Genomic DNA, 25,432 nt, shown 5'->3' with positions numbered 1-25,432 from the left:
TAACTTTAGTCTCCAGCCAAAATACATACATATAACCAAAATTTATTCATACATGTGCACCTACACAGATATGCATATACATAAACATTTATATGTGTATATATTCAAGTATTTAGTGCCCTTACCAATAATCTCCTTGCAGGGATTTTCAGGCGTGATGGGGACACGGCAAGCTGGGCACTGGCTATTGTTCTTCAACCATACATCGATACAAATAGAACAGAACACATGATTGTTGATGCATATGACAGGATGTCGCACCTTTAAAAAAAGTTACATTGCTTTAGTTTCTAAGTTCAGAAGTGTAAGCATAACCCAAACTCCATTCATTCAAATCCCCATTTGGTTTTGAACTATTCAAATGACTTCTTTAGTCCAAGCATAGGGACCACTGCTGCTCAGGAATTAGATGCTCTTTCTACCGACCATCCTGTTACTCACATACTCACATACATGAAATTGAAACCACCAGACACAAAACCTGCAATCTCTGGAGTGCAAAGGTATGAAGAGCTTTGTCTGTGGCTAAATTTGTGGCCAATAAGGCCTGTGGCTCTTTGTTCACTGACATGTAGCAATTTATCTAAAGCTATTTCTTCTTTAGTAAAATTTGTTTCCAATTCTGATTTCCAACCACATGCCACAGAATTAGTAAGTGTGAAACAGTATAAATTAGAAACACAATTTTCCAAATGCTAATATGATCCATTAAACGCCTTTCTGAACCTAATATGCCACAGATCAAATTAAAAGGATACAATTTACTCCTCTAGTGAAATATACTGGAAAGAGTTTAGCACTGTCAGTGGGAGTTCAAATCATACCTCTTCTCTGTCTACATTAGTGTACTTGGTGATCTTATCAGCTCCCATGGTTCTCTATGCTAATGTGTCTCAGATCTGCTTGTCTAGTCCTAACCTCTCTCCCAACCTTCCAGACTAACATCTTCAAATTAACCATTAAGACATTCTAAACTAGGTATTCTGTAGACATCATCAACTCAAACTGTCCAAAACTGTACTCATTACCTTTCCTCCCCAAGGCCTCATTTTCCAAACTTCCACCACAATATTCCCATTCACCCAAGCTCACAAGCTCAACTCTTCAACAACTCTATCATCCCCAACTCTTTACTCTCACCCTCCATATCCAATCTGCAGCGAAGTCCTGCTGATTTTGCCTTTGGAACATCTTTCAGCTATATCACCCATTTTTCTCCTCTGACACACTGCCTCTAAGTTCTCCCATTACCTCTAGGATCAAATATAGAATCTTCTATCTGACATTCAGCTTTCCTAACCTGCCTTCCCCATTCTAGTCTTGTGACACCTCAGATCTCAACATATTCTCCTCATGTCCAGACTGCAGGCATTTTCATTGGATGACCCCATGCCTGGAATGCTTTCTCTCCTCATCTCTACCTTCTAACTTCTCTGGTTTCCTTCAAATTCCAGTTAAAATCCCCCCTTCCAGGAGATGCTTTCCCCGTTCCCCATTAAACATTAGTGCTTTCCCTCTCCTGACTACTTTCAATAAATCCTTTATATAGCTTGACTCCATATAGCTGTTTGCACACAATCTCCTCCATTAGCCTGTGAGCTCGTGGGGAACAAGGACTGTCTTCTGCCTTTCTTTGTATCCTCAGCGCACAAGTGCTTAATAAATCCTTACTGATGGACTGACTGATACCTCTGCTTTTTACTGTCTGCGTGACTTTGGGCAAATAAAGTATTTGCCCAATTTCTTCATCTGTAAAATGAAAGGGAAGGGAGATGGTAAACTCAATCTCTAAGGTCTCATCCAAACCTTGTGATCTTTATATTCTTACAATTCACAGGAATAATAAGAACATAGGCTCATAGGATTTGTAGCTAGAGCAGGAAGGCACCTTAGAAATTGTCTAGCCCAATTTTCTAATTTCATAGCTGAGGAAATTCAAGTCCACATCAAGGAAGTGACTCGTCCAAAGTCAAAGAAGTAATGATAATTACACAAAAAATAATAACACACAAATAATCAACTCAGGAGGTCCTTTCTAGTAAATGACTGCCATCACCTGAACTCATTTACTCAGAAAGATGCAATGGAAAAGGAAAAAGGAAGAGAGTGCTGTGATTTGCAAGCTATGGGGAATTTTACTCGAGTCTGAATCCCATTGGATCAGCTAGAGGAACTAGGGACATTGAGCTTGAAGAGGTGACTTAGTTCGTTGGTCATTTCTGTCTTCAAGTATCTGAAAGGCTGTCTTGTGGAGAAGGGTTTATACTTGCTCTGTGGGGCCTGCAGCCCAAAGCTCCTTGGAGGGGAGGGTCTTTTGGGTCTTTGTCTCCCCAAGGCCTAGCACAATGCCCTACACAGAGAAAGTATTTAATTATTGCTTAACAAACAACTTCCCCAGCACTTTTATGATCTACAGACATGTTCAGAGAGATAGATCTCCAATATATAAATCAAGCTAATGAAAACAAGAAAACAACTACCTTAATAAATGGGAAATTCGCTGAGGAAAGATAGTAGAAAGGAGAGAAAAAGGAAGCTATATGACCAGGACCAATGTTTTCAAGTATAAGGCCTCTTTCCTTTTTTCCACAGCACCTGACACTTGGACCCATTTCCTTTTCAGGAGGAAAACCAGAAGCTTCAGTTCATCTGCCCTGCCCCTGGCTACACACCCATATTTTAGAATGAAATCACAAAGCTATCCCCTGCTCTTTTGCAGGTGAACCCATTCATAAAGGTATAAGTTTTCTCCCAACAGAAGCAGTGACTTTGGAGAGAAACATTCCAAAAACCGGAATGTGGAACTTTTCAGGGTCCTTCACCCAGCCACTTTAAAAAAGAAAGAGGTTCTGACCTTCAAGTAATCATGTTTTCGTCAAGTCCATTAAACACAAAAGATGGAGAAAGCAAAAAGGATTGCTTGACAAGTGGTAGATCTGGAGTTTCCTCCTGAAAATCATAATCCTAACAAAAGTAGTTCCTCTAATTGTCCCAGCTTGGGGAAAATGAGATAGGAAAGGGTCTTTCTACTGCTATGGAAAGATAATTTCCTTTTAAAGAGACACATAAAGCACAGGTTTTGGTTTGGAGGGGTCCCTTTATTTTGACTCCAAACTCAAATGCTCTGAAAGGAGCTTTTAAGAGGCTACCTGATGGTCCACCCAATCTCCTACCCTCATTTTACAGATATGGAAATTGAGTCCTAGAGAAGGGAAATGACTAAGGTCACATCGTAGCAGTGCTGGGATATGCATCCAGGTTCTTTGATTTCACATTCTCTTTTCTACAGAATCTCACTGCCTCTGTTGAGCATGGGCCTGAGGTAACTTCCTGAAAATAATCCTCAGTCTGAAAGAGGACATATGCACTGCTAAATCAGTAATGCAGAGTAAATCACTCCACTTTGCCTGTCAAACCAACGTAACATACATAGAAGCAGAAAAACTGCTATGATTGTGAAGGGTTATTTACATATTTAATAATGGAAGGAATGATGCATACCTACTGCTACCGCTACCACTACTACTCATTAATTTAATGTTCTGTAGCATGCATTTATTCTGCTACAATATACTCTAGTCAACAGTTTAAATACAGTTTAGAAGAGTACAAGCTCAGGAATGAGAAGTATCTAAAGTTCCTGAAACAAGTTAACTACCATTTTTAATTTAAAAGTAACTTTCATAAAATTTCAGATTTCAGTAAACTTAAAAAAAATCCATAATCTCTTAAACAGATAGATCAGTTCCATTCTGAAGGGAGAAGCAATACTTTTCACCGTTTGCAAGCCATTCACTCTTAAGGGTTCAAAATTTCATCAACTGAACCCCAAATTTATTTCTTCAGTCATGACGTTGGAATGGAAATTTCCAGCGGCCTATTCAATATCTCTTCTTGGCTATTCCATCAGTACCTTAGGCCCAATATATCCAAAGTCAAAATTACTTTTACTCTCAAACCAGTTACTTTCTGACTTTCCTGTCTCTCTAAATGGTGCCACCAATTTTCCAATCACCCAGGTATTGACTGACTTCTCACCCACAGAATCTATTATTCCTCTGCTATCTCTCAAACAGGTCACCTCCTTTAGAATCCCACCAAACTGAGGTCCAAGATCTCAATACCTCTCCCAGAGACTCCTATAGCAGCCTCCTGCCTGGTCTTTCCACCCCTTTCCAGTGTTCCTATCTAATCTCCAGAGCAATACCTGACTAATCTTCCTGATACACAGCTCTGATTATCTTTAGGGTGATCAGAGATAATGAAATTGGGACTTGGGCTCATATCTTGACTCTTCCTCAGGTTCTTCATCTGTAAAATGAAGAGGATTGATTAAAATGCAAAGAGATATACATTTTCAGAAACGGCTTATGGGAATCTGTTTTGCTAAAGAATTATTAGGAAAAATAATATTTCAGTTCTTCTGCTTAAGAACTCAGATGTGGTGTTAGGAACATCCAGCTTCTTTTTTCTTAGAAGCTATGTCTTTCTTAACATCACCCAAGACCACCTAATCTTTTTGGCTGTGATACCAGTGACTTATACTGAACCCATTATAATCCCAGCATTTTAAAATATAGTACTTTAATGTTTTCAAAGCACTTTACAGATGTCATCTCATTTGATCTTCACAGCTGGGAGATAGGTGCTATTATTCCCATCCCTATGTTTTAGGTGAGGAAACTGAGGCTAAGAGAGATTAAGTGATTTGGCCCCAGGGTCACACAACTAGTATATGGAATGGAATCAGAACTCTGTGCTTTCTGACTCCTTTCTGACTCGGAGTTTAGCACTCTTATTCACTCCACCCAGCTGCTTCTCTTTAGGCAAACTGCTGTCCATCTCTTCCCATCTTATATTTATGAAATCAATATTCTAAACTCAACTATAAGACTTTACATTTATCCCTATTGAATTTCATGTTATTAGATTCAGCCCAACGTTCTATCTAGCCTGGCAAGATCTTTTTGGATCCTGGCTCAATCATCCAGTGTATTAGCCAGGCCTTCTTGGCACTGTATCCTCTGATTAGATGTCCTACATAGCTTTATACAGGGCACTAAAAACAAATGTTAAACACAAGGCCCAGCTCAGTCCCTGGGTCACTCTTCCAAAATTCACCTTCCCGGCTAACAGAGAACCATTAACAGCTATCCTTTGGGTCAGAATGCTGAAGCAGTTCTGAAACTCACCGTATAGTCATCTAAGCCCCATTTCTCCATCTTGTTAGGGATTGTCTGTTCCCATCAAACTAGACTATACTCAGTTTCACCTTTGTCATCTCATCTCTGTCCACTCTGGACATGTCATTCTTTATGCCTGGAATACCCATGCTACTCTTCTTTCAGCATTTGGCTAAAAAAGGTTACTTCCTTCCTGTAGGTTGTCTATCTTACCGTTCCATCCACTGGAAACGATCCTTTCCCAAAACTCTCATAGCACATTGACTGTACCTCTCTTGTAGTTTATCATGTGCTGCTGTTATGTGTACTTGTGCTGACCTCTGATATTGGAAAAATATTCATTTTATTAAGATCAAATATTACATTTTCAGTTTTCCCAGAAGATAAATGAAGAACTTTTCTGGAAGGAAAAAGAATGCAACACTTCCAAAATGATTGTTATCTGGTTCCTAACACTTTATCCTCATGAATTTGCCTAATTTTTCAGATAAATTTCCAGTACAGTTTGGATAAGAGATGTTTTTTGTTCTGAAAAAAAAAAAAACTATTCAGTGGTAGGAACCTTTTTATAGAGATTTGGGGGCACTTAATCCACAACTGAGTGATACCAAATAAATTACTTAAGCCTTCTTTGTTTCAGTTTCCCAATTTTACTAATTGTTTTACTAACATTACTAATGTGACCTTCCTTTTATCATCAAGAATATCATAATGATAAAAACTCTTCAAACCTTTTGGAATTAAGAGTAAAAATTATTTTCAACCATAACAATGTTCAAAAGGCTAATGCATTCATGAACTGCATTAATGAAAATAAAATGTCAAAGGAGAAAGCCCACTGTACTCTTCACTGGGAAGACCATATCTGGAGAAGTGTTCAGTTTATGGCACCCTAATCTACAAGATCATAGGAGTCTAATCCTGACACTTTAAGTAATCAGTGAAAGGGCAACAGCTTAAAATCTACCCTAATTCTTATCTTAAGAAGCCCAAAGTTTATACAAAGAGATAACATCAACGGACTCTATTAGGAAGCTGAAAGTTCCTGGTAATTAGCAACTGTTTGGTAGAATAACACTCATAACAACAAGGGAAAAGAAGATAATGGAGTGAAACTTGGATAGGGGCCATGAGGCTATTAATCATTTTTACCAATAGATAATGACCTTGGTAGCCTAGGTTAAGATTGATTAGAATTCTTTAAACTAACATCTGGCAGAGAAGTTATTCTCCCCTAATGTATGCAAAAAACAGTAACAAACACATTCAAGTGTTTAAAAATATGAAAAACGGTTACTAAAGGTTCAGTAATGCTAACTACAGCAATGCCATTAACAAACTGCATTTGTAGGCCTTCCAAACAAAACTCTCGATTTGAACCAAAAGACATGCTGGATCAATACAAACTTCTTCTGGCTTCTCTTTCTCCTTCACTGAAATTTACCTATGTGATATCTCTTTAGGAGCAAGTTTTCAACATCAGCACTGTCCAAGTGGCAAGTGGTTCTATGGTAACAAAAGAAGCCTAGAACCAATGCTAGAGCTCTATCCTTTAAGATAATAATGTTTGCCTTCTAAAAAAAAATAAGAGACCTAGAGACAGTATCTAAGCTTTTAAAGTATAGTCCAAGGATATGCTAGCAGTGGATGTTTCAAGAGTTGGGGTGTCACTGGTGGAGATAGTTTGCTGACATGGAGATACATAGATACCTCTCCAGATGGCCCTCAATCTACCTGATTACTTCAACATAGATCAAAAGGGGGTGGGAGGAATACAGTTCTTTGAGGCCGAGATAACTTGGAGCAAGAGCTCCCTGATGGCAGGGGCTGTCTTTTGCTTATTTTTATATCTCCAGAGCTTAACACAGTGCCTATCACTTAATCAATGTTTACTAATTAGTAGAGGCCAGAGTTGCTCCATGGCTGCACATCCGTGATAGATACTCCAATACCCACTGGATTAGGAGAATCTTGGAGGGAAGGGGCAGGAATCACAGGATTAAGAAAGGGTGGAGTGGGTTCTATCCCAGTTACTTAAAGCATAATATACTGATTTCAAAGAGTGCTGGGTCTGAAATCAAGATTCAGATTCAGGTCCCACCTCTCCTACTTATGACCTGTGTCACCTCAGGCAAGTAACTTATCCTCTCTTGGTCTCAGTTTCCTCACATACAAAATGGAAATAGAAGCACCTACCTCATCAGGCCTTTTAAAGAATCAAATAAAATAATGTAAAATATTCAATAAAGCTTAAAGTGCTTATGTAAATGTGCAATATTATTATGAGACTGGATTACCTTTGTGGTACCTTCTATCTCCAAGATTCTATGCTAGGAGGACCCTGGATAGATGAACTGACTGTTCTAATGCACCCAGCAAATTCATCCTGAAGCAACTCAGAAATGCTAGCCCTCAGTTAAAGTATCTCCAGCCCCACATATTAACTAGGGTCTAGATGAGCAATGAATGAAGGAGGACTGCTTTTAGGTTTCAAAATATGCTGCCTTGAAAACCCAACTACCTTATCATCTGACTAGCCAACTTTTCTCTGGCTTCTTTCCAATTAAAATCCTGTCTTCTACAAAAAAGCCTTTTTCAGACCCTCTTTTTCTAGTGCTTTCCTTCTGTTAACTATTTCCAATTTATCTTGCATGTAGCATGTTTCTACATATAGTGTTTTGTTTCCCCCACTAGACTGTGAACTCCTTGAGGGCAGGGACTGTTTTTTGCCCCCTTTTTTGTATCCCCAGCACTTAACAGTATCTGGCATATAGTAGGCCCTCAATAAATGCTTATTGACTGACTGGCTATCTTCAGGAAAAACAAACAGGAAAATGCTTATAAACGAGGGTCGGCTTTATTGTTGTTGTGAAAGTGGAATCTAATGTAAAATCATTACTGCATACAGGTTCTCAGCAGAGTAACTGGGATTCTGAGTTCACTAAGATGCAAAAGCCAATGTCTGGGCTCCAGCAGTCAGTCATCATTAGCACACTGGCTCCCACACAGGTGCTCCCTCCTTAACTGGTCCATAACAAGGTTTTTCTGCATATCTGCAAAATAGCCTGATGAGTAAAAATGATATAACATGATGCAAAATTAAGGAAACAGTATTTCCCATGCTGTTTCAGCTAACCCTGAATTTCAGTTATAAGGAAATTGCATCATGAATACTTTTACTACCTTACCAAGCAAAAGTGGCTTTCCTCATTAGCGTCAAAGACCTTAGGTGTGCTTCTCAAATACCCATTCCAAGGTACCCATACCAAGTCAGTGGTAGTTTTATCTCTATCACTCACTAGCTGAGTGACTTTGAGAAAGGTATATAACTTCTTTGGGTCAAAGTTTCCTCATTCCCCACCCTACTTCAAAGGATGCTGTGAGAACCAAATGGAATGACAGACGCGCTTTTGTGAAAGCACAAAGTTCTCTATGAACATGCCTGTATTACAGCTCCCTGGATGAAAGAGTTAAAGACTTGAATTAGCCTAATTAATAATGAATGATAATCGTCAACACCAGAAGTGGGAACTTCCCAAGCCTTTCAGGAGAAGGTGACTTCCTAAACCCTGATAAAAAAAGGATTTTCTCCAAAACACTGATCTAGAGGAGGAGGGCAGCATCCAAAGCTGAGTTGACAGTGAGCTTGCATGGCCTAACTTTGAGGTGTCCACTGAAGCTTCACTAAGTCTGTATTTGGGGTGAAGGAGGTAGTGGGTGAAATGATATATAAAAGACCTACAAATCACTGCCTTGAACTGGCACCTTACATACAATAAGCACTCTTGGCATTTAAAAATTTGACACTGAGCTGGCATGGCCTGTGGTTTAAACTGTAGTTTCAAAACCTCTGGATATGGGAGTGGGAGGAGAAAAGACAGATGTGCAAATCACTGACATAAAGCAGTACTTTACACATATGACTTACATGGCCATTAAGAATTTGACAGTGAGCTTGCATGGTCTAACACACAAAATCTGCATCTGGGGGGCGAGGAGTGGGGTGAAAGACTGGTGCTTGGCATACAGGAAGTACTCGATTAAATATGACTTAAATGGCATTTTAAAAATTTGACACTGAGCTGGCGCGGCTTGTGGTTTTAAACTGTAGTTTCATAAAGTCTGCACTTGGTTTTGGGGAGTGGGGGGAAAGAGACCCGCCAATCACTGGCATGGACTGCTGCCTGCACACAGCAAGCTCTCAATATACATTAGGCTTAAAGGGTCTTTAAACTTTTTAAGAGGGAACATGGAGAGCAAAAGAAATATGAAAAAATAAAGAAAAAAATGAAAACTTATTGATTAAAGAAAAACACGAAAACTTACTGATTAATGAAAAAAAAGGCAACTTCCTGATCCCAAGCGCTTTCCCAAGCGCACTTACTGCGCCCTTCCCCTCCAAGTCCAGGGTACAGAGAGCCGCCTCACATCTTTCAGAGGGCTCGTCGTTATGGACACCACTTGGGGGTTCATCTTAATTGGGGCACACCGACGGTTGGAACCCAAAGCCACCCTTAGCTTAGGAAAATAAAAAGCCCAAGTTAAGAAGCGGCGCCCCCAGCTCCGGAGTCGGAGAGGCCGGGTGGGGGTGGGGCGGGGGAGGCGCGGACCACGCTCATTAGCATTTTCAGCGCCTGAGCTCCAATCCCACGCGGGGGCCGGCACCTCCGGCAGCGCCCCCCCCCCGGCGCTCTTGGGGGCTCCCCCCACGCTGGCGCCCGCGCGAGCCGGGCCGCGCCGCCGGCTCTGTCCCTCCATCAGCGTCCGTCAGCCCGGAGCCCCCCAATTCTCTCTCCCCCCACACACACATATACACACACCCCCGTTCGTCTCCCCGAACACCCCCTTACGGAAAATCCTCCGCTGCCAGGCACGGGCTCGGCCGCCCACTTCCCCCCAACTCCGGCGCCCTACGCGAGAAGCTCGGCCGGCGCCGGCAGGGATCCCCCCCGCGGCACCTCCGCGGCCGCACAGCCTCCGTTCCTTTACCTTCCCCAAGCAAATGTGGCAAGTGATGGGCAGCGTGAGAGACAATGTAACGTTCTGAACGTTCTGAGCCATGGCCGCGTTCAGAATCCCGCCAACACGGAAGTCCCACTGCCCGCGGGGGAGGGGGCCGCGAGCTGCGGCCGCCGCGGCTCCGAGCGCCGGAAGGTGCGGGCTACGGCGGCTCTCCGGGGCCAAAGCCTTCTCCCGGCCAGGAACCGAAACGCGCTTGGAAACGAGGAGTCGGCGGCGGGGGGGTGGGGGGGAGGCGGAGAGGGAGAGGGAGCTTCCCGCCCTACCCCTCCCCCCACCCCCTCCCCGGCACCCTGCGGAGGCCAGAAAGATGCGGGGGGCGGGGCCTCGAGTGGCGGGGAACGTGGGGGGGGGGGCTGCGGCGGGCCTACGGGAGGGGGGGAAGGTGAGGGAGGGGCTCGTAGCCCGCTTAGCAGCAGGCGGAGGCCTTAGCGTCCTCCTTCCCGCGGGGACCGAACCCTGGGGGTGTTTGAGTCCGAGTCTACCCTTTCCTAGGTCTTCATGAGTGCCTGGGATACAGTAGGCGCTTAATACGTGCTGGCCGAATCGGTTTGAAGTGGTGCAAGAGGGGAGGGGGCTGCAAATTGCTTTTTCCGCGGAGCTTACACAGTAAGCGTCTTCCCTTCAGCTTCCCCCAAGGGTGCCTTCTTAGAAGACCAGGTTCCCCGCAGATCCCCTTTACCCCGTGGAGTGGCCAGCGTCCAGAGGCTCTCGGCCGCTTAATGCATGGTGATCTAGAGGAATCCAGAGAGGGCTTCTTGGAGATGATGGGCTTGGGGGTTTGCTTGGCATCTGTCCTCATGGCTCCAGTTCACTGCCTGGAGTGTCCCCAGATGCCTCCTGCCATCTGCATGGACCTACAAGTGGGAAAGGACGATTAGTTAGCAGGGGATGAGGATTCACAGACCCTCCAATAATTACACGACCAGCAGGAAGGATTGTTCTAAGAAATGTGCAAAAAACAAAACCTCTCATGCTTTAAACTGTTCCCAAGATCATCTGTGAAGCTCCATGTTCGGATGCCATGCCCATCTGAAAGAAGTCCTACAGACTGTTGAACTGATCTAACAAAGGTGGATCATAACTTCAGTGACTTTGCAGTTAAGATCATCTGTGAAGCTCCATGTTCGGATGCCAGTGCCCATCTGAAAGAAGTCCTACAGACTGTTGAACTGATCCAACACAGGTGGATCATAACTTCAATGACTTTACAGTTTCTTAGCATTTGCCTATCCAAAGTCAGCCCATGCTAATATAAAAGACCTGATTTCAAGTGCACTCTCCAGTATTTACTTGCTGCATGACCCTGGTCAAGTCATTTAATCTCTGTTTGTCTCAGTTTCCTCATCTGTAAAATGAGGGTAATAACAGCACCAAGGTTGTTTAGAGGATCTATTGAGATACTATTGGTAAAGTGCTTTGCAAACCTTAAAGTAATATGAGAATGATTATAATTAAGTGACAGAGTGGACCTTGAATGTCAGATCTGGAGTCAGAAAGACTTGAGTTTGAGAGAAGTTCTTTCTGGGGTGGTGGGTAGATTGGCGTTCGATTGAAACCTGTGATTTTACTGGTGGAGAAAAACACCTACTACCAGAAAAACATCTACTACCTAAATTGCTTTGCAATTGAGGAAGTTGTTTTAGAGACTTGCCTGGAGCAATGAGAAATAGAGTGATTTTCCTAGGGTCAGAGGTCCCTTGGTCTGCATGGTTTAGAGACCTGCTCTCCAGGCACTGTGGCCTTTCAGGAGAGAATAGCTTTGATATGTGTTAGTTCCCTGTAGATCTGGATGTCAGCTTTTTATCAAAGCAGTTTAATGCAAAGATTTTTTATATGGTTTCTCCCTGGTCTATATGTATCACTTTTATTTGTGTGAAAATTTTTTATTATTATTTACATAGGGTTTTCTATTTTATCTTTTCTTATTTCATTGATAACACTGGTTAATTGAAATTCTTTTCTCCCTCCATCCATGCTCAGGAAAACTGTAACCTTACCTTTTCATCTAACTGATTGGAATATTTAATTTTTTTTTAGATATTGAGGATAGCTAAATAAATTGTGTTGTCTGAACTCATGGAATAACCATAAGGTGTGACAAATATGAAGAATACAAAGAAATATTGGGAGATAAAAAGCAGTTCTGAGTGAAAAAAAGCAGAACTAAGTAACAATATACACACAGATTTCAGCTCTATTAAAGAAAACAACATTCTACACGGGCAGAAAAAACAATAAATACGATATCAGCATTGGTGCTGGCTTGTGAAGGTCAGTGGACATGGTTTTCCCTTTTATCAGTTGGCATATAACAGTTATGGTTCCATGAGTCATCGTTTGCAATTTTTTATGTTATTTTTTATGTTTTTATGTTTATGTTAAGTTTTTAAGTTATATTATGTTTTCCTTAATTTTATATAAGATTTTTGTTTTAGTCTATGAATGGGTTTGGGGAAAAGAATTTTTCATTTACCGGAGGAAATGATGAAGCTAGGTTGAGTTGGTCCACTACAGATTTAGACTAAACTGATTTCAGCTAGGCTCTCATGGCAGTTAGACAATCCCACAAACCCCACCTTAATTGCTTATCTATCCCTCTCACCACGGTCCCACATCCCTTTTCTTTTCAAGCCTCCCACCCTCTCAGTTGAGGACTGAGACTCATATTTCATTGACAAAACCTCAGAGAAGAGCTCCGTCTTCACTCCTCTTTATCTCATATCCTTTTGACACTCCTCCCTTCACCCCCTCCCTCACCCACTTCCTCACACTTCCCCACCCAGCCATTATTACTGCCTTCACTCTGGTATCTGAAGGCGTAGTCCTGCTTAACACATTGATCTCTTCTATTCAAATGGTCAAGACGTGGGCTTTCTAGCTGATCCTCACACAGGGCCCCCCTAGAATACTCTCCCTCTTAACTTCCACCCTCTTCAATCTTCCATCTACCTTCCATCTACTCTGTATTTATTTCACACATACAGATTTCAGGATGTGTTCTCTCCCTCCTTTAGAACGTAAGCTCTCTGTGGATTGTGGCAGTACTTTTTCCTTTGTATACAGAGGAGAGCCATGTTGTTGTTCAGTCCTGTCGGACTCTTCTGTATGGGGTGTGCAAAGAGGACTAGCACTTCTTGTGTGAGGACTTGTTGAACCCTTTTCAGGGCTTCTTTTCCACCTTTGGTTCCTGCTTAGCACTCAACTCTCACCTGTGCATTCATGAACTGAAGCATGGGGTATACTGTCTAGGCAGGTGGGTTAACCAACGGGCCTCAAACCTGTGGGTGAGATAGGGGGATATCTCCCACAAGCATGCAAAGACTTACCCTAAGGAATGGGTGGAAGTGAATAATTTCTTCCAAGGGCCTTGAAGAGTGCTGCAGGTCCTGAATACACCAAGATCAGATACTATATCCCTGGCCATTGCCAGTCATCTTGACTTGTGTCTTGCCACTGGATTTCAGTGACTGGAAGACAGTAAAGCTGACAGCTTTGTCCAATTTGGCCTCACTTAAATCCAGTTCACATATGAACCAAAACATCACCCGGTGCTCACTGGTCCTCTTCAAAAAACCAAACAACTTTTTTTTTTTTCTTGGTGCTTAACAAAGAGCCTGATAAAACTAGTTGACTAGTAAACACACAAAAAGACCTGCACAGAATAGGGCCCTAGCTGAGGGAAAGGGAAAAGAGAAAGAAGTTTAGCTAAATCAGCTTTAAAAACCAAACTAGTGGACTGAATACCAGAATAGTGGCTTATGTTGAATAAACACGAGAAGGTTTTTGTTACAGAGTTAACAATCAATTTATTTGTTAATAGGATGCATACTTGGTAAACAAGGAAATCACAGATTAACAAAAACAGCGTTCAAGCCATTTACTAGGGGTGTGGTTATCAGATTGTAAATACCCTAAGGCCAACTGCAATGTATTATTCATTTTTGTTTTAACTGGAATTTAGCACCTTATAAAAACTGCATCAGTAACTACCACCTTCCTGTACTTTAAAGTATTATATCGTTCAGTGTTTTTTCAGTCAGGTCCTACTCTGTGTGACCCCATTTGGGGTTTTCTTGGCAGAGATACTGGAGTTTCCTATTTCCTTCTTCATCTTATTTTATAGATCAAGAAACTGAGGCAAACAGTTAAATGACTTGCCCAGGATCACACAGCTAATAAGTGTCAGAGGCCAGATTTGAACTCATGAAGATGGTATCTTTCTGGTCCCAAGCCCAGTGCTCTATCTACTTCACCACCTAGTTGGGTCATTTGAAACGCTACAGAAATGAGTTGTAATTAATGTTATCAATATCATCATCAGTATTATTGAATAAATGAGTGAGTCTGATAAAAAGTTGTGGAACCAGGATATATTTCTTTTTCATCCGTTAAACCTCATATATAGTACTAACTTTCTTAAATTATTATTTTTCTTTTTATTATTTTCGTCTTTGTAACACAATATTCATAGTTTCCTATCAATAACTCCCTCTTCCACCTCTCTGGTTTTTTTCCTCTGGGGCCGACCTTCCTGTCTGTAATTTTTGCAGTACTTAGTTTCACTGATTTTGTAGTTCTTCCACTTATAGTGTTGTTATTGTATATGTTATTTTCCCAGTTCAACTTATTTGATTTTGCATCAGTTCATGTCTTTCCATTCTTCTCTGTATTTATTATTTCTTAACAGTGTTATAATATTCCAATATATTTACATCATAGGATTTATTTAGCCTTTCTCCAGTGGACAAGTATACATTTTGTTTCTCGTTCTTCTTTGTTATTACCCAAAAAAAGTGTTGCTATAAATACTTTGGCTTATGTAGAGCTTTTCTTTTTGTCAGCAACCTCTTTGGGTGATAGGCCTAGCAATAGAATCTCTTGAGTCATAAATCACGGACAATTTAGACACTGCCAAAGTGGAATTTAGCTTTGAAAAAGTGGTCATTTTAGAACAGGAAGAAAAGAGAAAGTTAGACTGTAAGAGGTCTTTAAGGATGTTTCCTTTTAACCTTCTACTCAGAAATGGCTATAGAACTTCTTGCTTTATCCAAATAAATTAATTTTTTGTATCAGATTGAAGAGGCAAAGGGAAAGAAAACTGAGAACTTATAATTAAAAAAACCTCCCCCCTCAAATTATATTGTATTCATTTACCTGTTTAAATGTTATATTTTCCTCAATAGAATATAAGCTTCCTCAGGGCAAACACTATTTTAAATTCTGTCTTTGTATATCTTACGTCTAGTGTAACGACCTTGATCATCTCTTAGTGAAGACTGGTTGAATTGAACTGAGAAGTTACTATCATACAAGCCTAGGATCAACTAATTTTATAATAGAAGAAGACCGTCACAAGAGTAAGGTGAGAAAACTTGTGGGAAATAGTGAAAATGTTTATGTCTGGTGTGGAAGTTGGGTTTGAGAGTGGGGCTGGGAGTCCAGTACCAAAAGGGGCAATTCTAAGGAGGCTGAACTATTCATTCATTCCTGTAATTAGGATGAACTTAAGCAGTTTAGTCAAATGTGTTAGGTAGGATAGGAAAAATGTTATCACCAAGGTCTGTGGAAACTAATTGTTTCAGAAGCTGGTGTTAACAATTTGTTCCGAAATAAGTGGAGATAAAGTAAGTAGGAAATAGGCAGTCTGCTAAAATATCCTGGAAAAGACATTTTTTTTTTTAAAGCAGGGGATTCAAATCCCTTGTTTTTTGTTTGTTTGTTTTGTTTTTTTCCCTCCACTTTGTGATTTGTAGTAACTCACTTACACATATTTCCTTGGTTAATTGTTGTATCCTTTATCTACAAAGTTTAAAAATCCCAGGCTACCTGGTATCAGGGCTTAATGGCCATTGGTTGGTTTCCTCCAATTCACCAGATAATCCAAAATCAAGGTGACAGCAGGGGGAGACAAATGCACCAACGTGTCAATCAAAGTCCTAAGGAAATGCTGAGCCTATATGTTGGGGGTATTCTGATCATCAGAGATGGGAAATGACACTCTCAGATTGGGCCAACAAAAGCAGTTCAGTCGACCAGGATATAATGAAGTTATGTAGTAGCTTTGACTACTACATAATGGATTGTTCACTTGAGGGCTTGAGGTTTTTCCCCTATGTTGAGCTATTGGATCATGCTGCCACGGGAGCCCACATGGGTGGGAAGGGCCCACCTGTTACTAAACAATAAGTTTAACATAATGAAATGAGATTTTTGAGTTTTATTTACCAGTCCAGGTTTATGCAGCAGCCTTTCAAATGCAAGTTGAAAAAAAAAAGAAAACATGTTTTGTACGAAGTTTATGCCTGGGCTATATGAATACAATTTTGGGTCATTTGGGTAACATTTCTAGTATTTTACCTATAATTCCAACTGTGTTTAGACTCGATCTTGTATTTCAAGTATTATTTTATCATTTGCTTGCTTTAATTGGAGAATTACACAGTGTGGTTATATGGACACAGTGATTCTAGGATAACCAGGCATGTTTAAGTCTTTTCTGTCAAAAAATTCACTGTAGTTAATAAGGGGGAAACTCTCGAGCTCCAAATGAAAAAAACAAAAAAACTTGGCTAAAGTCACACTTGCCAAGCAATTATATTTGCCAGACTATACCATCGTAGTGGTCAATGGGAGAGAACTGGGGCTCTTACCCAAAGCAGGAACAAGGTAATCCCCTCAAGCAGTGAAGCTGGGACTTTTATCAGCTGCCCTCAGGATCATGCCAGTAGCCAGCCTGGCACCATAGTATTCAGCGTTATAGCCTCTCTCAGGATGCTGGCCATCTGAACAGTTTCATCTCTCAGTTTTGACCCCTCATTTCTAAGAGGTCTTATAGTAACACTGGAGCTTTGTGTGATAGCACAACTGGAAATGCTTACACCAACAAATTCCCTTTTGGTTTCTGAGATTCTCTCCCTCAACTTCTCTTTTCTACAGGTTTTGTGTGTCTCCTAAATGAGAGAATCTTTCTGGTTCTGGTGTAGCAGAAAGAGCCAGCCCTAGGTTATAGTCCCAATCCTTCAATTAACTAGGTGCAGGATTTGAATCAAAGAACTTTGACTCCAGAGTTAGGGCTCTTCCCAGCATGCCATGTTGCTCTCTGCTTGATAGGGCCTGCTGGAGGAGGTAGGGTCTTCAAGAGCCCAGAGTTATCTGAAGGGAGATAATTCGACGCATGGGAGCAGATTGGCTCACCGAGGAAGAGAGTGCAAAAGGCTAGGAAAAAGGGGCCTGCAGAAGAGTCTTGGGGGAAACCTACCCTAATGGAATGGAAAAAAATGATGAGCCAACCAAAGAGCCAGAGAAGGAACAATCAGGCAAAAATAGCAATGATTAATAATGGCTGGTATTTATAAATTGTTTTAAGGTTTGTAAAGCATTTTACATGGATCATCTCATTTGATCCTCATAAAACTCTGCAATGTAGGTGCTATTATCATCCTCATTTTGCAGAGGCAGAAACTGGGACTGAGAGACAGGGGCACAAAGCCAGGAAGCATCTGAGGCAATAGTTCAACTCTCTTCTGGTCTCCAAGTCAGGAAAGAGGAGCATCATTGAAGCCAAAGGAGAAGCAAGGCAGAAGGGAACCTTCACAGAAAATGGGGACTGAGAAAAGTCCATTGAATTTGGCCGTGAGGAGATCTCTGGTGACGTCTGAGAGCAGCTGCAGTAGAGTGATGTGGTTAGATACCAAATCGCAAGGTATTTCCAAGGGAATGGGTACTAAGGAAGTGGAAACAGGCCATTTCTGGAAGTTAGTCAGTGAAAGAATGTTAGGACCTTGGAGAGACTGAGGAGCATTCATGGACATTCTATAACTGATTCTGGTCAGTTGGTCACATAGAAGAAGAGGCCCTTTGACTGGAGGCAGAGGCATTCAAAAAGGCCTAGTAACCTCAATCCCCTCTTCGCTACTTCATTTGGTGACTACTCTGACTTCCATTGAGAGACAGTGCTATAAGAGGAGAAGTCATGGGATCATCTCTCTTTTGAAGGGAGACCATTTGACCCTATGAATAGGCCTCCGAAGTTATCTTCTACATTCATTCTCTTCCCTTTTAGTTGAAGGAGACTGGATACTCTAACCTTGTGAGTTCAAAAGGTCAGAAAGGCCCTCTGGGATCCAGGTTTTCTACAATCTATATTTTAGAGTCAGTGAGAAATCCATGCTCCAAGAAACACAGAGTAATCTTTGGGACCTCTTTTTTTAAATGTTTCTTAAAAGTTTGAAAAGTTTGGTATGGTCCAGAATACTGAAATGGAAAAATTAAGAGACCCTTTCATATTTTTACCAAATAGATGAAAGTCTAGTTGAACTTCAACTCTGTATGAATTACAGTAGACAAAAAAAGTGCTTTTCTGTAACGTCTGAGAACATTGATAGATGTGAAAAGTTGCTATATTCTTTTTACTTCGTTTGCTAGTAAGACATCAGTGCCCCAAGGAGCAAGGGATGATCTTTGGGAGTGATTTTCAGTGACCTTGAGACGAGGACCAGTCTGGCAGAGATGCCACTTTGGACCATGAACTTTGTAGAACTAATGCTATGTAGAAACTGAGCTAAGTTTTGAGCCTCTGCTTTAAAGAGATTAAGGGGAGATATTGAAGGAAGTATTTGTACATTTGTTCTTGCTATATCTTTGAAGAAAATATCCTTTTATACAAGCTAATTGATGATAAATGGTTAAATGGTACTGAGGCACTAATCACTGGTCCCTGAATGGGAGCAGGGAAGGAAGCAGAGCCAGTGAGGCCCCAAATAAAGGTAGCAGTGAAGAGAGAGGTTCCCAAACATTTGAGATTATCCTGGATCCTTGAGAGGCAGATGAAGACACTCTGGATCTGGGAGACTGAGGCAGAGTATACTTGAGACACAGGTGTTCTGTCCCAGGGCTTCAGACTCTTCTTTGGATCAGTCTGGCTGATCCAAGGTACCCCTTCTTTGGAAATAGATGCTGCTTGAAGGATTCTAGGAACTAGCAGTAGAAGAACCAGCATGTCTATACTGTTAACCTACTTCCTGTTGTCTCAACACCTCTGTTCTTTCTCAGAGCTGACTTCCATCCCTTTACAGTGAGGTGAAAAAGTGGATGTCAGGAAGTCAGAGTACTGACAAATATCTTCAAATCACTCCAAATCCCACCTGCCTAGAGCAAGCTGATTTTTCTCCCTCTGCAATCAGTTCCCAGCCTCATTCTCTGTCCTGCATTGTACTATACTGTATGGACAAATGGATCATCTGGATTCCATATTGTTAAAATCATGAGTATCAGTCCTCTCTTGTCCCTATTCTCATTGTTACTACCCTACTATAGGTCCTCTTTACTCCCTGCCTAGATCAGAGGTGTCAAACGGGAAGGGGACACATGTACTCCTGAGTGTTGCCTGAACTAGATTAAAATGTAATTGGGAAATATTTAACAAAATAAATGAAAACACAATAAAACATAAGATAGCATTGCTTTTTAAAACTAAGTCAATATATGACCTAGAGGGAGTCTTATGTATGGATAAGTGACCCCCATATCTATTTGTTTGACACTGCTGCCTTAGATGATTACAGTGACATTCAGCCTCTTCTTTTCCCCTCACTATGATTGATGATTGCTTCCAGATTCATTTTTATTATGCACAGATCTGATCCTGTCACTCTGCAGACCCTGTTGGTAAGTAAACAAATGAAGAATTCCTTATAGTGGTATTCAAAGCCCTTCACTATTTTTTCAGTCCTATTTCAAACTGATCCCCTCTAGCTGCATTAATTATACTCTACACAGCCAAATCATATCTTTCCCCAACTTTTGTACATGCCCATTGCTTTGCTGCTACCTCACCTTTATTTATACTATTTAGTTTGTGTGACCCCCTTCCTACCTAGTGTCTGCCAGTTGAAATCCTACCCCAAAGCAGTTTTCCCAATGGAATCTTCGCTAATCTCCCTTTTTCCTTTCTCTCAACTCATGATTTTTTTCTGCCTCAAATCTCACATAGCACCAACTCTGTTCTATTTTGTTCTATCCCATCCCATTCTGTTCATTTCATTTTATCCTATCCCATCCTATTCTATTCTGCATTAGTTATTGCATAGTTCATATACGTGGCAGGATTGTAAACTTCATCCCTGTTGGATCTTGTAGTCTCTGTATCTCTATCAGTACCTAACCTTATTTTATTTATGGCAGGTGCTTAACCAATGGTTGTTACATGAATAAATGAACTGATTTGGAACCAGAGGAGATGAGTTTAATCCGGGCTTTTCTACTTAAAACTAATCATATAGTGATTTGACATTTATAAAATTTTCCTAAAAGCAACCTTATGAGATAAGTATCACAAGTATTACTATCACCATTTACAGATTACAAATTCAGAGAAATTTGGAGCTGGAAGGGGCCTCAGCAGTCCTATCTGAAAAGTCCAACCTGTACCTAAACAAACAAAAAACCAAACCTCTCACTATAAATCCCTAACGTGGTTATCTAGCTTCTGCTTGAAGACCTCCAAGAGAAATTATCTACCACTTCCCTTCCCAAGGCAACCCATTTCAGCTGTATCTATCTGTCTAGTCTGTCTCCGTCTGTCTGTCTGTCTCTACATTTGTTTGGCAGCTAGGTAGCACAGTGAACAGAATTGTGGTCTTGCGGTCTAGAGTTCAAATCCACCTTCAACCACTTACTAGCTGGGTGAGTCACCTAACCCTGTTTGCCTAAGTTTTCTCATCTGAAAAATGAACCAGAGAGGGAAATGACAAAGCACTCCAGTATCTTTTCCATGATAACCCCAAATGGGGTCACAGAGAATCCAACACGACTGACTTGATCAAACAACAGCCATTTGTTAGGTAGTTTTACTCCTGACATCAAGCCTAAATTTGTATCTTTTTAACTTCCCTCTGGGGCCAGATATAAAAAAGCCTAATCCCTCTTCCACATGACAGAGGAAATGGAATGTTTTAGAGATTATGTGATTTTCTAATAGTCACACAGCTAGTAAGGGTTAGAGCTGGGACCTGCACCCAGGTTGTCCACTCCTTATCCAGCATTCTTCCCATTACTCCACGCTGCCTCCACACACTAATTTCTCTGGGCTCTCATAGTCTCCTCTGTAAAATGAGAAAGTTGTTGTAGGAGATTGTTTAAGGTCTAATCCCTTCCTGAATCACACGACTGTTTGAGAATGAGTGAATAAACGTAGTATGCAATAATGAACACATTAAAAGCAAATAATGTTTAGGAAAAATGAAAATTCAGCTCAATTAATCCTCCTTTATGAAATACAAGCTTGGGAGGGAGGAACCATTTCTTCTTTCTTTTCTGCAAAATCAAAGTATAGAATTTCACACTCAAGAGTGCTCAATTTTGATTCATAATTAAAAAATGGTATTCACCTTAGAAAACATGACAATTATACAGCTCATTTTCTAATATGACTGTGACTTCCTGTTCATTCCCTCGTCAGAGAACCTATGATCAGATGATCTCTCCCATAGAATGAGGAAAACAGGTCTTCCTGATTCACTTAGAATCTGGGATTTTTTTAGGGACGTTAGAAATCACCTAGTCTACCCTCCTCGCTTCTCACATTCACCTAGAGGAATGAAATGAATAAAGAATAAATTGATGACAGAGCCTGGGTGAGAACTTGGGTCTTGACAAGTACTTTGATATGGTTGGCTCAAAGCCTTCTGTAAGTGCAAAATATATTATTATTAATAAAATAGTTTTATAATAAAAAGTCTTAATTGAATTACTTTGCTAAGAAACCTATCAAGTAACCATGGAACACCTCTTACCCCTTGTTTAAATCAGATTCATTTTTATGATAAATTATTTAAAAGCAAGTTAAAAAATATAAAATCTTAAGTGCTATTAAAAATTGATTAGGAATGCATTATTCTTTCATTGACCGAGTTCAGATTGTTTTTTAATTTTTTGGTTAAAGCTAATAAATTTGAGTAGATGTTTCAGACAGACGTTTTGTAATCATTTGGTCATCAGTCAATTAATCACAACTTCATAAATATTGATCTCAAATTGCATTTATTTTTCATTCCTAAAAGAAAGACTGGCTCGCTCTCTCTCTCTCTCTCTCTCTCTCTCTCTCTCTCTCTCTCTCTCTCTCTCTCCTCCCTCCCTCCCTCCCTCTTTCCCTCCTCATCCCCCCCGCCCCCCCCCCGCATTGTGGTTAACACTGAAAAAACTCATAAAAGTCCTATTAAAAACTAATTGGAAAACCTGGCCCACTGGTATGGTCATCATGCATGGTACCACTCTGTCAGGGACAAGTTAGAAGAAATGATTGGACTAAAGTAATTGGTATTTATGGAAATATTTTATTTAATGTTGGCATCAGAACTTGAATTTTTTTTTAAGTATTGTTTATTCTAAGCTTAGAGGACAGAGGTTATCAGTCATCAATTGTGAAACTAATAGAATCCATGAATTAATTACAATCACTAGCACTTTTTGTTTTCCGGTACACCAAAGGAGGGTAGTCAGTTTGTTGCATGTCTTTTAGATTAGAATAATATTGTGCTTTGGTGGATATCAAGCAAACCTTGGAATTAGGAAGAACTGGGTCTAAGTCCCATGTCCAATAAATACTGACTTTGTGACCCCTAAACAAGTCATTTAATCTCTTAGGGCTCCAGGCTAATTCTCTAAGGGACTCTTAAGTTTCTGAGTTGGTATGGATTAGCATTGGTAGATGAAGTTTTCTTATTGGGATTTCCCTCTTCAGTTATTCCTTCCACATTGAGACATTCCCCATCATGGTTTCAATATACCGCAGGGTTAGCATAAGAAATTAAATGGGAATTTGAGGGGAGTTTTTCAGAAGTTACAGATGACAGATATATAAAGGCCAGTAGATAACACAGAAAAAGTTTAGAAACTCAGAAATGTGTTCACCTCACTGGTGTCATGGTCCTTATCGAGAATGAAGGAGGAGTAGATGTCCCTAAATAGACAGAGGGTAGGCCTTTTCATCAGAAAGACCTATGTTCAGATCTTACCTCTGCTACCTACCTACATTTCTCTACAGTCATTTAATCTTTCAGGGCCTCCTACAATTAACTCTCCTCTTTACAAATAAGATGCTGATGAATTTCTGAAGGGTGGACTTTCTACACCAGGAATCCTGATGAAATCTGGATGAAATCGCAGGTGTATACCATCTCTACATTCACTACAAAGAAATTTTATATATAATATAATAATAATATTATATTATATTATAATAATATTATATAATATCAACATATTTGTTTAATATCATAATGATTCAGACTTCTTGTCTTGTACAAAGGGAGGGCCAAAAAATTATACACAGATTTTCCATATTGCAGGGGCGCCATACTGTTAACCCCCAAGATGCGGAAGGGATAATTGTACAAATGAAACCTTGGCTTGTCCAAAAACAATACAGATGCTTGTTGTTATTACTATTTTTTACACTCCTTGTTATCATTTAGTGATTTACTATGGGAGATATTATGTTATAACTTGATAATATAAAAAAAATTGGGCTTTGTTAGTGAGAGTGCGGAGTTAATAGAAAGACAACCTAAAGCCTGAACTGGTAACCCCCTAACAGATTTAGAAGAGCATCTCCAGCATTTTGGCTGCACTCTTTGTGGAGAATTCATGGAAAAATGTGGACTGCCCAAAATGAGATGGTTTGGATGGGAAAGGATATGCCCTTATGGGCATAGGAGACTGTAAATTCATTGAAATATGCTAGTGCCAATAAAGGCAATGATATTCAATATAATTATTATGCACTTAATAAATGTATTATATATGTATATAAAGTATAGTATAATTTGTCTAATGGAATGTAAGTTTCTCAAACAATTTCACTTTTGACTGTAATCTCAGTACTTAATTTTAACACAGTGTAGATTGTTAAAATGCTCGATTGATTAAATATGTAAAATAAGATCCCTGAGAAAATTTCTTTGTAGTGAATGTAGAGATGGTATACACCTGTGATTTCATCCAGATTTCATCAGGATTCCTGGTGTAGAAAGTCTACCCTTCAGAAATTCATCAGCATCTTATTTGTAAAGAGGAGAGTTAATTGTAGGAGGCCCTGAAAGATTAAATGACTATAGAGAAATGTAGGTAGGTAGCAGAGGTAAGATCTGAACATAGGTCTTTCTAATGAAAAGGTCTACCCTCTGTCTATTTAGGAACATCTACTCCTCCTTCATTCTTGATAAGGACCATGACACCAGTGAGGTGATACATGACGTGCAAGTGAATTGGATATAATTGAGGAAGGGCTGTGCAAAGTCACCAGCCTCACTTTGTCCTCTGGGGCTATCTGGGTTCAGTGGCCAGATATGGATCAGGACAACTGGAGGTAGCCCAGGATGGAGCCCTGGGCTTGGAGTAGAGAGGACCTGAGTTCAAATCTGGTCTCAAACGCTAGCTATGTGATCCTAGGGAAGTCACTTTATTCTCTGCTTTAGTTTTCTGAACTGTAAATTAAGGATAATAATAGCACCTACCTCTCAGGGCTATTATGACGATGAAATAGAATAACATTTGTAAACAGCTTAGCAAGTACTTGAGACATAGTAGGTGCTACATAAATGTTGGCTATTATCTACCTCTCCAGAGACAATTTAAAAAGACATTTTAGTTACTAAAAATTTAAGCTAAGTACCAGAGTTGGGAATTGAGTTCAGAAATCCTGGCTTACATTTTTCTTTAATTTATCAAAACAAACACATTCATTTGTCTTCTAGTTTTTTGTCGGGTTAGAGCAAGAATACCACAGTGATATGACATAGGAATCCAAATGAGGGTTATTTAAATAAAGCACATGTTTTAATCATCCTTGGTAGTGAAGCAAGACAAATAATTACATCCTACGTGTGGCCACCTTAGCCCACAACAGCATCCTGTGTCTGAACCACATGGAGCCCTTGAACAGCTGGCTGAAGACTTGTCAATTTCATGTTTATATGATTGTTTAGTTTTATACAGTGATGGGCCTAGCACTTCATTTCCTTTGGCAGTCATTATTTTAGCACTCAGATCATTTACTGAGTACAGTTTTATTAAATACTACACTGTTGTGTAACACTTCTTCCTGGGTATCCTGTCAACCTGAATAGAAACTCCCAGAGGGCAGCTGACATTCTCAGATTCAAGGAGTACCCTAAGGGCACCCACTCCTAAAACCAAAACTCAGAAGCCCCCATCCATTTCCTTCCCAT

At 40.3% G+C, this 25,432-nt stretch overlaps 1 protein-coding gene and 1 long non-coding RNA gene across 4 annotated transcripts in view; one reads left to right on the top strand and one right to left on the bottom strand.

Annotated features, from left to right (window-relative positions):
* OBI1 (ORC ubiquitin ligase 1) overlaps window positions 1–10,442 on the bottom strand; it is a 43,608-nt gene extending 33,166 nt beyond the window's left edge. Inside the window, exons 1-3 of one of the 3 annotated variants that reach the window (XM_072622166.1) lie at window positions 10,034–10,196; window positions 4,208–4,311; window positions 126–261 (exon numbers count right to left, since the gene is read on the bottom strand). Coding sequence is in view for 1 of the 3 variants with exons in the window: in XM_072622168.1 (XP_072478269.1) it covers window positions 126–261; window positions 10,173–10,244 (208 nt within the window). In the remaining 2 variants the exon portion in view is untranslated. Of the gene's footprint in view, window positions 1–125; window positions 262–4,207; window positions 4,312–10,033 lie in introns of all 3 variants that reach the window. The other 2 variants (XM_072622168.1, XM_072622167.1) reach the window with 2 other exon arrangements.
* A 155-nt stretch (window positions 10,443–10,597) lies between these two features.
* LOC140512824 (uncharacterized) lies at window positions 10,598–22,007 on the top strand. The gene is made up of 3 exons (XR_011969946.1): window positions 10,598–12,476; window positions 15,451–15,567; window positions 17,658–22,007. It is a non-coding gene; the product is annotated as an uncharacterized lncRNA (long non-coding RNA).
* The last annotated feature ends 3,425 nt before the right edge of the window (window positions 22,008–25,432 follow it).

Source organism: Notamacropus eugenii, chromosome 6 (assembly GCF_028372415.1).
Source record: "Notamacropus eugenii isolate mMacEug1 chromosome 6, mMacEug1.pri_v2, whole genome shotgun sequence".
Taxonomy (NCBI): Eukaryota; Metazoa; Chordata; class Mammalia; order Diprotodontia; family Macropodidae; genus Notamacropus; species Notamacropus eugenii.
The sequence above is the reverse complement of the archived record's forward strand: the minus strand, read 5'-3'. Positions and strand labels throughout refer to the sequence as shown.